We start from the raw sequence: 14,706 nt of genomic DNA on the forward strand, positions 1-14,706 counted from the left end.
TCGAATCGAATAGTTCGAATAGTACTCACCACATATTAAAGGGATACTGAACAAAAATTTGAAAAAGCTACGAAAACACTTACATTAAATTCGGACGACACGACTGTTCCTGTATGCAGCGTTTATTTCACGTAATTTCGAGCAGTTGGCCGTATTTTTAGTGGATTGTGTGAGCGCGGCGGCTGCATGCCACTGCGCTTGTCGGCGGACGTGACGTCGAGTGCTCCAGCAAGAGGGGGGCAACCGGCACGCTCTCTCCTGCCCTGCCACTTCCCTTTCTCCACCTCTCCTCTCAAGAACCGAGGGTGGCTGGTGTGCCGCTGAGCCTTGTCCTCTTTTCCCCACATAGGAAACAAAATAGCGCTTATTCCTCAAAAACCGCTACAACTACTGAGCGTGTCGCGAGAGCGCAAAGATGCAAGGTGCGAGTGACAGTGGTTCCACGAGCGGTCATTGCGACTCCGAGTTCGACAGGCCTCCAAAACGGATGCGCCAAATACAACCATATGCATGTGACCGTTCTGCTGTGTCAAGCGACAGCAAGGACGACGAGCCAGACGAGCCGCCGTAGCCCAACGTGGGTCGGCAGCCGGGACCAGCAATTTACACAGTAACTCGTAGTCACTATCCTCGAAGTGTTCGGAGCACAAAAAGTCACGCTTTGAAGGCACCCACGTTGGCTGCGATGGGCGCGCAGCGCGAATCCATATCCTTCGAAGCTTCGGCTCTGTTGGAAATGTATGACAGGGCACACCCTAGCGCAGAACAGCGTTGAGGCATTCTGCGTTGTGTCAGGTGCTTCACCGTTCACATTATGTAGCAGCACACAACACAGACGGCAAATTCGTAGACGTGGGCGCAAGCTCCGCTTGAGAAAACAGTCTATTCTAGGGATCGTAATATGGCCGAGAGCGCAGCAATGGCGTCGTTGGCTGCCGGTTGAGAACACGCACGGAGAACACCTTCCCGACCGTGAAAACATGTTTTGGGAGAGACGCGCGGCAGCAGGTGGTGGCTTGCGATGTCGATTGGTAAGCGATTTTGCTGCGAGCACGGTTGGCGAGTCGCTATCCGCGGAGTTTCGCGTCACTTCCTCTCTAGTTCGCGGCGCGGCCGCTAGACGCGCCAATTCGCGAAAAATGCATTAAATTCATTATTTTCTGCTAGTCTCTGGCTGAAATGAAGGTTGTTTCAACAGATTTCAGCACCCAATCTTTCAATTGAGTCATTTATCTCGGCGGCGAAAATTTTGTTCAGTATCCCTTTAAGAAAAATGAGCATTTTCGTCATGACCCTTGCACAATATTTTTAAGAATTGGAACTAGGTATGAGTGAATGTCACTTTTTTGTTTTGAAGTAAAGTGGAAGAAACTTTGAATAGTATCAAAATTTGAATAGCAGTAGGGTGCAAGTTATAAGTGGTACAATACGGTACAATTTAAAAATTACTGTACTTAGTGCATATAAGCCCATATAACACGCTTTTAAACTTAAAAAAATATGTCGACTTAACCTTGAAGTGTGGCTTCGCGGCAGTGCAGATTTCTCCTGGTTAGATGGTTTCACGGTACAGCAACCCGGCACCGCAGTGAAACCACCTTTACAGGGAGTTATGTGCAGTCAAACATACATATATTCGTTCATTTTGAATACTTTAATATTCGTTCAAATATTCGAAACGCCCGAATATTTGCCCATCCCTACAAGAAGCAAAAGTTCGGTACTTGTCCCTCATAAAACTTTGGCTCCAAAGAACTTGCCCCACATAAAAACAGTGTTTTTTTCGAGATGAAATATGCGGAACATATATGTGTGCACAACATATGTGAAACAATCTTAATAACTGAGCAAAGCCCGCCCTGACCCGAGCCCGCCAACTCCAACCCGGGCCCAACAGTAAGCTTGGAGCTTCAGACCTGGCCCGGCCTGTGCCCGCCGTGAAAACTACTTTACCCAGCCCGGCCCAGGCCCGGGTTTTTAGGTAGGCCCGAGCCCATGCACTGCTCTAGTCCAAAGGGCTTTTATCAGAAAAGGACCCGATTCAGAGAAGTTTGAACATATGAAAGTCATTTATTGCTCCTTTCATGCAACAGTGCCACCTAGTCAAAATGCATACACGAATAATAATGCTTATTTCCATCAATACATGCTGATGGAACAGGCAAGAACAAAAAGTGACAATTCACTTGTCTAGAAGCACGCTCAGGGATATAGATTCACCACACAGAGATATTATAGAGTGAGTAATGATTTGCAACGTTTGACGCTGATGCCCAATTCATTCATGGGTACGGTCTCATGAAGGAGAGACCAAGTGATTGTGTTCTGATGCTTGTGCTACCTTTTGAAGATGAACTAGAGGTACTGTATTTACTTTAAGCATAATGCACCCCTGATTCTAATGCACATGCGGTTCCTTTGAGTGGGGAAAAAAAATGAGAGGGGAAGTGTTTTCAGCACGAAAAAAAACGTGTTTATTCATTCACTGTAACTCTTTGACAGCTCTTTATCACTGCCAGACCACACCATCTTGCCTTCCGTTCTGTCCATGGCAGTTGAAATTCGACAGTCCTTGAAAGCCTTCGCGATCATGCTCGCTGGAATTCTAAACCGAGCTTTGGCGACTCACCTTGCCATTTCCACAATGGATGGGCACTTCACCTATTGCTGGTTGTGACCGTGTGGCATCCGTGCATTAGCCACTCACTATAGAGTGGTCGCGTGTTGATGCACACATCTGGTCATATTGGTGCAAACATCCAGTGGCTGTAGCTGAGATATCATGCCACCTGGGATAGTAAAAGCTCGTTAATTCGAGCTTGAAGGGGACTACAAAATTGTTCGAATTAATCTGAGTTCGAATTAGCGGTTGGGCGCTAGAATGAACGGACATAGTAATAAGGGGAGTTTAGAGCAGTGATGCAACAGCTGCGCCAATTGCACCAATTTGATACAATTCCGTATTTTTGTGCCAAGCTGAGCCAAAACTGTGAAATTTGTTGAAATTGCGCCATGCGCTAAAATGCCCGACCAGCTTCAAAAGTTTCTCAGTTGCGTAAATTTTAGCGAGAAATGGAGGCCGCGTTGGTCATCTGCAGTGTGGGCATCATTATCATCCAATACAGACGCGCAGACCCTAGCCCTAACCCCCCATCAAAAGAAAAGAAGTCAGTTTCACCGCAAGGACGAAGCAAAATATGCGATACCAACAAATTTTTTTTTTTATTGTAACTTCACATCCATGTAACAAAAAAACTTCGCAAACACTTGTTTGGTCCCATAGCCTAACTGGCTAGTAGCAGGACCAATTGTGTGACATACCTACATAATTGCGCAAGCGGTTACACAGCGACAAAGGACATCAAACTGGATACAAATGTTTAAAAAAAAAAACAAAAAAACACATGATTGAATTATACAAGGAATAATAGCGCAGAACATAGCTACTTATAGCACAGAATAATAATAGCATTAAATGACTTATACAATCGTACTACTTAGAAAGTTCGCATTGAAATTGTAATGTTATATGAAGTGAGGCTGGCAGCAAACTCCTTTGTATTCGATCTCACGTAACTCTGCAAAACGTTTGTGTAAGAGAATACGGCTGCTCCAGGGAAAGATGCTCTTTATGCACAGTGTCTTCGCATTGAGAGGGCAGCACGTAGCAGGATATACGAGCCGCCCGCTGATGGCTGCTGAGATAGTGCGCGCACCAGCGATCGATCGCGACCGACAGTGCCCTTAGGATCAAAGTTCAAAGTTGCTGCTCCAGTGACAGCCCCTCCCCCCTGCGTCTTATGCTCGTTCAAGATCGGCGAGGCTTCCTCTCTGCTTTGACGGCAGGCCTCCTGAGTGGAGTGGTGTTGGGCTGGCTCGTTTGATCTCTGCTTCAGCCGCGTTTGTCACCGGCACTCGCGTGCTTTACGCTGTGGTAGAACATACTACGCGCGGGGGGGGGATGTTATCAATTTGGACTTGATACGGGACATAATGGCAAAAACCTGTCGAGAGTGTCCATATAATTGCTACCGCAATAAAAAAGGACAGTGGTTCTCAAATTTCCCGGTGCTTGTTTTATTGCGTGCAGAACGCTTTTTAAGCCACTTTTGCCGCAGTACACTGGTGTCCTACGGAAAAGTGTATTGAGATTTAGAAGGGGCTATTAGTACTAGCTGTCAGCGACACACCACATTTTGTTCCTTAATTACTCATTCATGCACGCGACGTGTAATTACGAGTCCTAGTATGATGGCTGACATCTAAAAAAATTATTGGCAATAATTTGGAGCTGCTGTGTATGGCGTTTCTGCGGCCTTGAGAAACAAATAGACAAAAAACGTATGCCAGTTTTAGTTTTTCGCCACCCCCACTTGCTCCTGCTTTACGAAACTCCCGAATTTCGAGGTTGCCAGGTTCGCAGGTCCACATTAGCATTTGCAGTGCCTGTCGAATTATTTGACAGGCCCTGCAAATGCTAATATGGACTTAGTCATTGTTCGTACTGTGGGGTGGCTCAACACACTGCTTTTATTGAAATATCAGTGTTCACATGCACTGTACATGAGTTAGCTGATGTTGAATGGTTTGTACATATTTTTGTTTTCTTTTCTAAAAGTAAGCCTTCTTTGTTATATGCTTCAAATTTGGGATTTCGTGCTAAAAAATTCAGGTTTTTTTTTTGTAACCTGCTCCAAATTTGAATTTTTGTGCTCCAAAAGCAACATTTTGCTGCTCCAAAAATTGCTCCAAATCCTATTTCGGCTGTTGCACCCCTGTAAGTGTTGAACATTTCTTATAAATGCGTGAAATAAGTATGTAACGTGTCATCATGTAACATGAATGTTGTTACATGTTGACATTTTATGCATTGACATTGTTAATGCATTTGCATTTGCCTGTCATGGTAGCTTACCACTTGAGGTGTTGTGCTGCTAAACTCTACAGTTTGATTCATCGCCACGGCCGCATTTTAGTGTGGGTAAAATGCAAGGGCACCCATGTAACGAGATTTAGGTGCATTAAGGAACCCCAGGTGGTCAAAATTAATCCAGAGACCCTTCACTATGCGCACCTCATAATCATATCATGGTTCTGCACATGAAACTGCAGAAATGAATTTTCAATTTGCTTTTTATAAGGGGATGTGTGAGGAATGAAAAGTTTTGCGAGAATTGTAAGCTTGTATGAAGAGTGCTAGTGAGAATTGTGAACTAGTATATACATTTAGCATTAGGCGAGCTAGGCTTTCATTATTCTCTTAAATTTTTTGTACATTAAGTATAGCTTCAATCTGTCTTCTTTTCTATCACTTTCAGAGCCTCATCATGGTCCTCATTAGTGGCCTGTGTCTCTCAAATGCGGGCACACCATCCAAGTCAGAGCTGAGTCCTCTGTCCTCGGTGCTCAAGTCTGCCCACCTTCCTCCCAGTCTGATATCAAAACAAGATGGGACTGGTAAGCTGCCTTGAGGGTGCATTTTTATTCTGATAGCAATTACACTCAAACCTCATTAAATGAAATTGAAGCGAGAGCCGATGTTACTTCTATATCCATTATTTTGTTATACCCATTATTGACTTTCACTGCAATATCTGCCAGTAAGGTGCAAGACTTTTAACGGAGGCTTGTTGTTTGAGTGGACTAGGCTACAAAGGCAGCAGTGTGCCACGTCGCACACTGACATGCAAAGAAGATGACGTTGTGGTCCGCTCTAATGCTATACAGCCGCATCTGTGATGAAATTTAATCAAAGCCAATAGTATAAAAAAAAGATAAAGAAAAATTTCTACGGTGTCGAAAATAAAAATTTCTGCAGTGTCGGCATCGTGCAACTTAACCTAACACATACGCATCCAGGGGTTGTTCTAGGATGTTCCAGGTGGGATTTCATGGACATCCTTGGGATATCCATTACCGATCCGGAGAACCTCCCAGTTGAAACAATATGCATTATCCTTAGGATGTCCCAGAATACGTGCATGCGGGACATTAGACGTTTCAATTCTACTTTTGTACTTTCATGGGCAAAACGAGAAGGAGCAAGTCTGAGCAGAAAAAGCACGCTGCAGTGTTAATAATTGTAGCAAGAAAATGAAATATATTGAGCTGCCTAGAATCTTCTGCAAAAACAATCCAATGCCTACAGCAGCAGACATGTCCAGTGCATGAGGTAGGCACTGAACATCATGAATATGCTTCGCATCACATGAGTACTACTCAGGGTGTCGGAACGAAATGTTTTTCGTTTTGGTTTTAGTTTCGTTCCACCGCAAAAAGTTCCGTTTCATTTCTATTCCGGAACGAAAAAAAAAATGTTCCTTAATGGTTCGTAACGGTTTTTTTTTTGTATGCGAAAATTTGAAGATAAGGTAAATATATAATGAACATTGCATTTGTGATGTAGCGGAAGTAATTGTACCACGAATTCCTACCAACTAGCACAAACCAGTATTAATAAGTCATAGTATTTATTTTCTCAAAAGACAAATACGAATTTTTTAGCGGGCTCAAGGCTTTGTGTCAAGGGATTGAGCACAATCTCAGAAGCAGCACGTCATTGAGTGTACTATCTGATGTGCGAGACCGCTGTTCTGATAAAAAGATCGCCAGGCCTGTGCGGAACGCGCAGTATAGTCATAACGAAAGCTGGAAGAGCGGACTTTGTAGAGCCCGTTGGGGGGGAGAGTCTCTTGGGGCAATAATACAAGTAAACATGCAAGGTACCTACTGCGCCATAAATCATCCCAATTTTTCTGAAGTAGAGAAGTTCCCACTGTGCCATTTTTCGTCATTCTTCGGAGTCTCGTGGTACACGCTACACATCTGTAAGGCATTATGTGCACTTTGTGCTATGACTGATGATGATAAAGAATTATGGCTGAGCACTTTGCAGTGGGTCGGAAGAAGTGTTGCAGAATGGGCGCCTCCATTCCATTTCAATTCCATTGCGGGGAATGAGAACTTGCCCCAGTTCCATTCTTTTCAATTCCTCGGAATGAAAAAACTTAGCTCATTCGCACTCTGGGAGTGGCCGGGCAGTTCAATTCCATTCCTGTATTTCCTCAACGTAGGAAAGGCATCTTGATAGTTTTATCGAGTTAAGAATGAACGTCCCCTAGACCTGATGTCATCAGATGCATTAAGAACTGAAAAAGTACGCAAAACACGTTACCAAGGTCGAGGGATAGTAGCTTCGTGACATATCTCGTGCAGTAGAATCACCCTACTAATTCCCATAGGGGCAGTTCTCCTGCTACCTGTAGTGCATGGTCAGCATGTTTGAACGAATGGTGGTGTTTTAATATTGTTTATGCTTAAATGTGTTAATGCTAAAATGACGAATTTTTTTGGATGATTTCACGGTCCCTAGGGAGTCCGAAAAAACGGACGTTGACTGTATCTACTCAACAGCACACAGCTCGAGGCACACTGTGATGGCTATGGTAGTGCTATCAGTAAGTGTGACAGCCTTACTGTAGATGAGTGCTATGCAGGAAGACCATGAACTGACAATGTGCCGGTGAAAAAACTAGCAGGGTGCCTTATGCATTTGCCTAAGACCACTTGAAGGCGAAAGCCATCCGGTGTGGCTATTTTACCCTGCACTTGATATCACATGAACATTGCTTTTCAAAATTTTTTTAGTCATGCAAACGCTTCGAAGGCTAAGTGATTGCACCACTCATGCATACCATCCTCGAGGCGTGCGGGTGGTCATGTGACTTTGTACCACACACTGGCTTTTCGAGAGACCCTGCGTTGAAGCCATTTAAGGCTTTCACTTTAATTAACAAGACCAATTTCCTGCTTAGTGCTGCAGTTGATGGAAGGTGGCACACGACCGGGTGGTATGGACAGGCAGTGTAGCACGCGCTTGCGCAGCCGATAAACTATTGCGGTTGACAGTGCATAAACTGCTTGTGACATGTCAAGTGGGATGCAATTGGCTACAGTTGGATCGTATTTAAATTGACCAGTGTGAATTCATAATTATTTCGTTTTTGAGACATGATAGGAAAATGTCTTATGCATGCATTGCAGTGAGTTAAACTCGAATACAGCACTTTGCATAGGCAGTGCAGTAAGTTTGCTGTGCTGCATGCATGACACACAACCTGTCTATCAGAAGCAAGATTTAGATTTTTATATGCACCTCAGTTTGTGCTCTAGCGTAAGTCTGTGGTGATGTGGAGCTGTATCAGCTAGCATAAAAATTTCACCTGGTCAGAACATGTGCATGAACATTGAAGTGGAGCTAGTCTTTCTAATTCAGTTTCATTTTATTGTGGTGCCATATTGGGGAATGCTGCATAATGCATGCTGCATCACATAAATAAAATAATTGAAAAGTGTTCTTCTTCACAGGATTGACCTGCTGTAATAGCTTAGCGGCTAAGGTATTGCACTGCTAAGCTCATGGACAGCGGCTCGATTCCCTGCCACAACAGCTGCATTTCAGTGGGGATGAGATACAAAAATGACTGTGTATGGCTGTGTACTTGGGCTTAGGGGCATGTTAAAAATCTGCAGGTGGTCAAATCCGGTGTCCTCCATTGTGGCATGCCTCATAATCGTGTTGATGATTTCGCATGTAAAACTTTTTTCCCACAGGGTCGTCAAGTATACTGAAATACAAAAAAGACTAGTTACCATCAAGGCATGTAAGCATGTACCAACTAGCCCAACAAGTTTTACTAAATCGTCAAGTATCACTGTTTTGTAGCTTAGCACTACGAAAATTTTAATAATGCTTGCAAAAAAAAAAGAGGGAGAGAGAGACTTGAGGATTTTGTCAAGTTTACATTTCAGTGCTACGAGAGTCGAGCTCCACGATCACAATCATTGCTTTTTTTGACGTTTGACATCATGTAAACTTTGTGTCATTTTGTGTGTTATGAGCACTATAAGTAGTATACAAGCATGTGAAAAGAAAAAGTAATGCTGTTGTGTGGGCTTTGCTTAGTGCCTGAAACTTCTGTCAGACGGCACTGTGCAAATCATCTTGGCAAAATGAAGTGCAGAAGGTAAAAATGTGTTTGATGTCATCAGCCACCCCTCTTTTCAAGGGGATGCTCACAAGTTCTGTCCATCCGCAGCAAACATTAGCCTTCCATCGTTTGATCTGATAGGCTCACATGATTTTACACTGCAATGGCCGACTAGCTGTGGTGAACAAATCTGCCATTGACCTGAAATGGTTCATTTGTTGCTCGCAAGTGATGAACTTCTTTTCATCAGAACGGCGTCGGGACGACACACGAGAGCTGCGGCAGCTCTGGCTGAACCCTAGCAGTACCATCCTGGAGCAGCTGTCCACCCCACTTCTGGAAAACCCTTTGGGGCCCAAGTCAGATGCTAGCACAGATCTTGACAAGGACTTGGATCTCAGTGCCAGCCACATCATTGACCCTGGAATGGAAGCTAAGGTGCCTCTTACTGTTGTACTCTTTTCTGCAGTGAACATTTGGAAACTGAAGGTGAAGCATATCTCTGGGCCTATTTTATGTTATCACGCAATGGTGTGAAATACCGCACTACTATAGAGCAGTTAGACTTACTAGCAAGGGACATTACAATACCATTTTCAGACTCTGCAGTGCTTCTTGTAAGACTACTAACACCAACATGTCAGATTTCGTGATTATTGTTGAAGTCATAGATACATTTTTGTGTAGGGCATGACAGGGTAGTGTAGAGTGGGAGGAGGATGATAAAGGGGCAAGAAGCTGCGTCCGTTCGTCAGTACACCGTGACCTTGAGCACTTGCTTTTTTTTTTTTTTTCGAATGCGTAGCTTCTTTCACTGTGATCGCGAGCACGGGCACGAGGCGGCCACGGTAACTACACACCTCCCGATGCTCAAATCAACCCATAGCTGTGGGCTTCGGTTTTATGGTGCGGTCATTTGGGTTAATGGCATCATTTGTCAAGAGAAGAGCATGCGATTTGTAGCTGACTTTAAATTGTAAATTCCAGGTCGTGTGCTGTGCTATAATGTTTGGGTCACATGTTCTCAGGAGCCTCGACTACCAGCAGCATTTCCTGACCATGTTGAAAAAGTGGTGCAGGGTCCCTTTAATACGTGTTGCATACTCCCTCCCCCTCCCCAGCCTGTGTAATATCTTCTTACCGAAGGCTTTTAGTGTATAATGAAATAAAGAAAAAAATTTCACATTATATAGGCAATAACTTAATTAGTTACTTATCTTAGTACCTCTATACTGATATAGAGGTACTAAGATAGAGGTACAAAGTTCAGTCTGCTAGTAGGTGCTCTTCTCACAAAGGCATTCAGTACAATTGTCCACATCATTCTTGAAGACAAACTACAGTTGTATGGCATTTTTGTTCCACTTTGAGTTAATTTGTACCAAGCAGCCACAATTACAGTCCAAGTTAATGGTTTATTATTCCCTGTATATTCAGTTATGTATCTACACAAACGAATACCCTGAATAAACTACACCGAAAGTGAAATGCCTTCACGTAAAATTTTGTTTGGCTTGCAATAGTGAAACCGATCTGCATGTGTCTGAATTTTCTTTCCTCTTTTGTTCAGCGTCGGGGAAATTTGACGCACTAAGTTTCTTCTAGCTTCTATGAGCAGACTTAATGAAAAAACGCCGTGCAAAAAGCTCGAGGGCAAGAAAGAAACTTACAACAGACAGGTGCAAATTTTGTGCCTGTCACAGCGTTTTTATTATGTTACACCAACTCGTCAACCTCAAACTCCTCCTTCTATCAGCAGCTGTTTTTGTGAGGGATGTAAAGCAAATATATCATTTTTATTGTAAATTATTCTTGAATGTACAGTAAATTTTGATCTTCCTATATGTCCGTATGTACAGTTAAGAAAAGAAAGAAAAAAGCAGAGTCATGGAGGCACGAGCAGCTGTAATCCAATGTATTCGATGTCCCGGCAAAGGCAGATAATCTAACGCCTTTGCTCAGCTATATCTTTAGCGAATGTGGACACTATCAACTTGAGTCGGACAGTGCACACTTACACAACAGGCTATGCGCCAATTTGTCTGCGCGTGATCAAGCGGAGCTTGCGCCAACTGCACCAAAGTTCACTATTTCGCCTGCCTGTTCCACAATGGGGCGGTTTTGGCCTAAAATGTTTTTGGTCTGGAACCTTCCAACAGCCTTTCCATAATTGGCTCGAAAGCCCTCCCCTCTCCCTGTTTGCATCAATGCGCTTTTTCTCTTTATATAATCATGTAATGAAAGCTTTGGTGCCATATAGCATGTGCATATGACCTCCGTTATTGAAGGTTTGACATGTCTTTAGTCTGTAAACTCATTGCTCTCGAAGAGAAATGTGTGATAATTCAAAGTGACCTTTTTATTAAGGCAAAAGCCTTTGATGCCTCATCAAATGCGAAAATTGACCGTCGGCGTTTCGCGTCCGCGGTGTCAGCACGAGTGATGCAAAAAATTATCACTTGATGACGTCACCATATGATGTCATGACTTCACAGATCGCCAAAATTTGCGGCATCATGACATCACTATGAAGTCATCATAACGTCACATAACATGACGTCATCACATGACATTGTCGCTTTGCACTGCCTCCGTGTTCAGTAAGATGATCATGGAGGCAGTGCAAAACCAGGTGAGGTGTAGAAAGCTTTCACACAAGCATAGACACACAAGCGCTAAGGAAATCAGTTGCAGCCTTGAAAAAGACAAGTCCACTTGTCGAAACGTCGCTCCAGCACACACCCCCTACTTACGAATTTCTCATCACCGATTAGTTCATTTCACACAGACAAAGATAAGTTCATGAAAAAGTTTGTCAAAAAGAACAACTTTGCCGGTGAAAACAAATCTAAAATGATTCTAAAAGCCCAAATCCTTAGACTTCATACTGGATAGCATCAGATGCCAGAGAACAAACTTTTACATGTCAAAATCCGCTATTGAAAGTGTCAGTGAACTGTGATCAGTAAAAGAAGTAAAACCTCTTCGTGACAAAAAAAAAAAAAGAAAAGAAAAAGAAAAAAAGTTCATGCTCTCTCTAAACAGCATTAAGCTTGAGGAGATTCGAGTTGCTTCAAGCAGTGGGAAGAAAGTTAGACAAGTGTATTGAGTCTGTTCAAGATTATTCTGCGGGACACTTAAGTGCTCTTTGTCTATTTTTTGTCTTTAGATTGTTGACACCATGTAGCAAAGATTGTTGGGAGCTGCTTTTTTTCAGGCTTACGAAGCAGAGTTATTTGTCACATGGCAAAATATTACAGCAAGAGGTCTCAGATATTAGAACAGAACTGACAGGGGGACCTGTTCTGGATACAAATACAGTTAAACCTGGATGTAATGAAATTGACAACCCCCCCCCCCCCCCCCCCCAAAAAAATTTGTTACAAACAGGTTTTCATTATATGCAGTTTCGGCACGAAAATTCAGAAAAGAAATATACACAAATTAAACAAAAGGGGAACTGAAGGCAGAGCTCAGCCAAAACATTTATTTAACGGCAAAAAAACTGTGTTATTTTGCTCGATTGCTTGTTCGTGAGGGATAGCAATACTGGACGTTCGTAGGACATCAATACAACACTGCTCAGTCATCGTGTAGCTGTGGCCTCCGAGACTGGCTCCGGCTACGCGCCGTCGCGTTGCCAGAGCTAATCTCGGAGGCCCCGGTCTAGCGAACCAGTGGCGCGGTGCAAGACAGCAAAACGCGTGACGAGTCGACCTCCAGAGATCCGTAGTTGTCTCAGTTTCCACTAGCGCCTAATCTGACATCTCCTCGGAAGTGACGGTGCAGTCCTCTGCAAAAAAAAAAATAATAATAAATCGCAAAGCTGCAAGTTGGGGGCTGCTCCATGCTTCCGCAGTGAAAACACACAGTCGATAACGAAGAGCGAACGACACGGATACCACGGAATCTTCGGAAAAGAGCTCTCCATACGCATTGGGGCCCCACAATGCGGTGCAAACTCGAAGCGTAAAGACACTGAGGAAGGACTTTTTTTTTTTTTAGTGGCATCACTTGGTGTCACATTACGAAGTGCAGTTCAGAGACTTCTGCAACAACCAAAGAGTGGCGCTGCCAATGCAAAAGCAGTTATTTTTTCTAAGAAAGCCGGCGTGGCAGCACCCGCGAGCGGCTGGATGAGGTTTGAAGAAAGGAGGGAATGGGCACGCTCGTGCATGCGTGCCCTTCCTCCCCTTCCGGCATGCACAAACGAGCGCTCGCTGTCGCATCGCAGTCACCGGGGCTTCGAGCGTGCCATGCGTGCCGCCGCCGCTTTGCGCTCAGTCTTCGGTGGGGCAACCACAGAAATGCGTGCGGCTCCCGCTCGTGTGAAAATGACAAAATTCGGGGCAAAATCGCTAGGTTGTTGGCAGTGAAAATTTGTTATATCAAGGGTTTCTCCCGCTGCCACTTCGTTACATAGAGGTCGCGAATACTACATGTTCTTCTATGGAGTAACGCTGGAGAACAGAAAAACTTAGTAATATCAAGGAATTCGTTGTATGGAGGTTCATTATAGGCAGGTTTAACTGTATGTAGTTGTTGAGCAGTATTGAAAGTGTGGGTATGGGATCAAGTATTGTTGGCATGAATGTAATGTTAGTTTGAATGTAGTACTGCGAATAGTACTACACTATGATGTCTGTGTTATCAGTTCAGTGCCAATTTTTGAGGTTCCTGATCCAACATTGCAAGGGTTTTAGAAAGCATGGCAGTCAGCATCACAGAGTGAAGTAGTAATGCATCCCTTCGGCTAGTTTCAAGTCCTTCAGAAACTTCTGTCATTTGCTGCTGTTTTGGATCTTTGGCTTACAGTGTGCCATGTTTGCACGCAGAACTTTTTGCTGGCCAAAAATTTGGCCAGCTTGCAACGAGAGCGAGCAGGTGACGTCTTGCTTGATGTGTGCCTGGCCCTACCCTCCGTGGTGCAGTACACGCAAGGCTTAGAAGATGTACTTCTCTCAGGAGGCACCATGGTGCTTGACTGCCTGACAAGCAGCATTGTGCTATCTGGATCGTAAGCTATGCTTTTGTTATATTTTTGTGTCTCACTACTTACATTTTATAATTTCTTTGATTACATTTTGTACTTCTGGTAAACAATGTAATACAGTAGAACCCCGCTGTTACGTTCCTCACTGCTGCGTTTTCCCGGCTGTTACGTCGTTTTCCGCCGGTCCCGGCATAGCTCCCATAGGATACAATGTATTGGGAACCCCGCTGTTACGTCGTAACTGTCGGACCGTTCCCGTATGATACGTCGCGAAGTGCGCCCGGAGCCGACAGAGTGACTACCAAAGAGAGCGGCCATGGCGCATTTTCACGCAGCTTGGCCTCGTTTGACCGTAATATTAGCCGCATGAGAGGCGCAAGCAACAATCTTTCAATTGATGCAAACAAAAGCATGGCCTTCGAGATTCAAATTGCAAAGATGGCGTCTATGACGTAACTGCTCGCGAAAGCAAGGCCTTCGAGATTGGCATTTACTATTGACAAAAGCATAGCCTCTAAGATTTGCATTGCACAAACATGGCGTGTATGACGTAATTGCTTGCGAAAGCAAGGCCTTCGAGATTGGCATTCACTTCTGCCATCGCGTTGGCGTAGACTCATCATCATCGTTATTTGTCGGAGAACGGGAGGAGTTCGAGCTGGTTGGAGCTCGCATGGTCGTGCGCGCGGTTCGCGGTCGGACTCGCCGCGCCAGTCGTGATTG

At 44.1% G+C, this 14,706-nt stretch overlaps 1 protein-coding gene across 1 annotated transcript in view; it reads left to right on the forward strand.

The window, feature by feature from the left end:
• Nucleotides 1–14,706, forward strand: part of LOC119400896 (E3 ubiquitin-protein ligase UBR4) — a gene marked incomplete at its 5' end in the record, with an annotated part of 438,348 nt that overhangs the window by 10,429 nt on the left and 413,213 nt on the right. The window contains 3 exon segments of the mRNA XM_037667804.1: nucleotides 5,319–5,457; nucleotides 9,241–9,428; nucleotides 13,826–14,007. Of these exon segments, the coding sequence (XP_037523732.1) occupies nucleotides 5,319–5,457; nucleotides 9,241–9,428; nucleotides 13,826–14,007 (509 nt within the window).

This window comes from Rhipicephalus sanguineus, chromosome 1, assembly GCF_013339695.2.
Source record: "Rhipicephalus sanguineus isolate Rsan-2018 chromosome 1, BIME_Rsan_1.4, whole genome shotgun sequence".
NCBI lineage: Eukaryota > Metazoa > Arthropoda > Arachnida > Ixodida > Ixodidae > Rhipicephalus > Rhipicephalus sanguineus.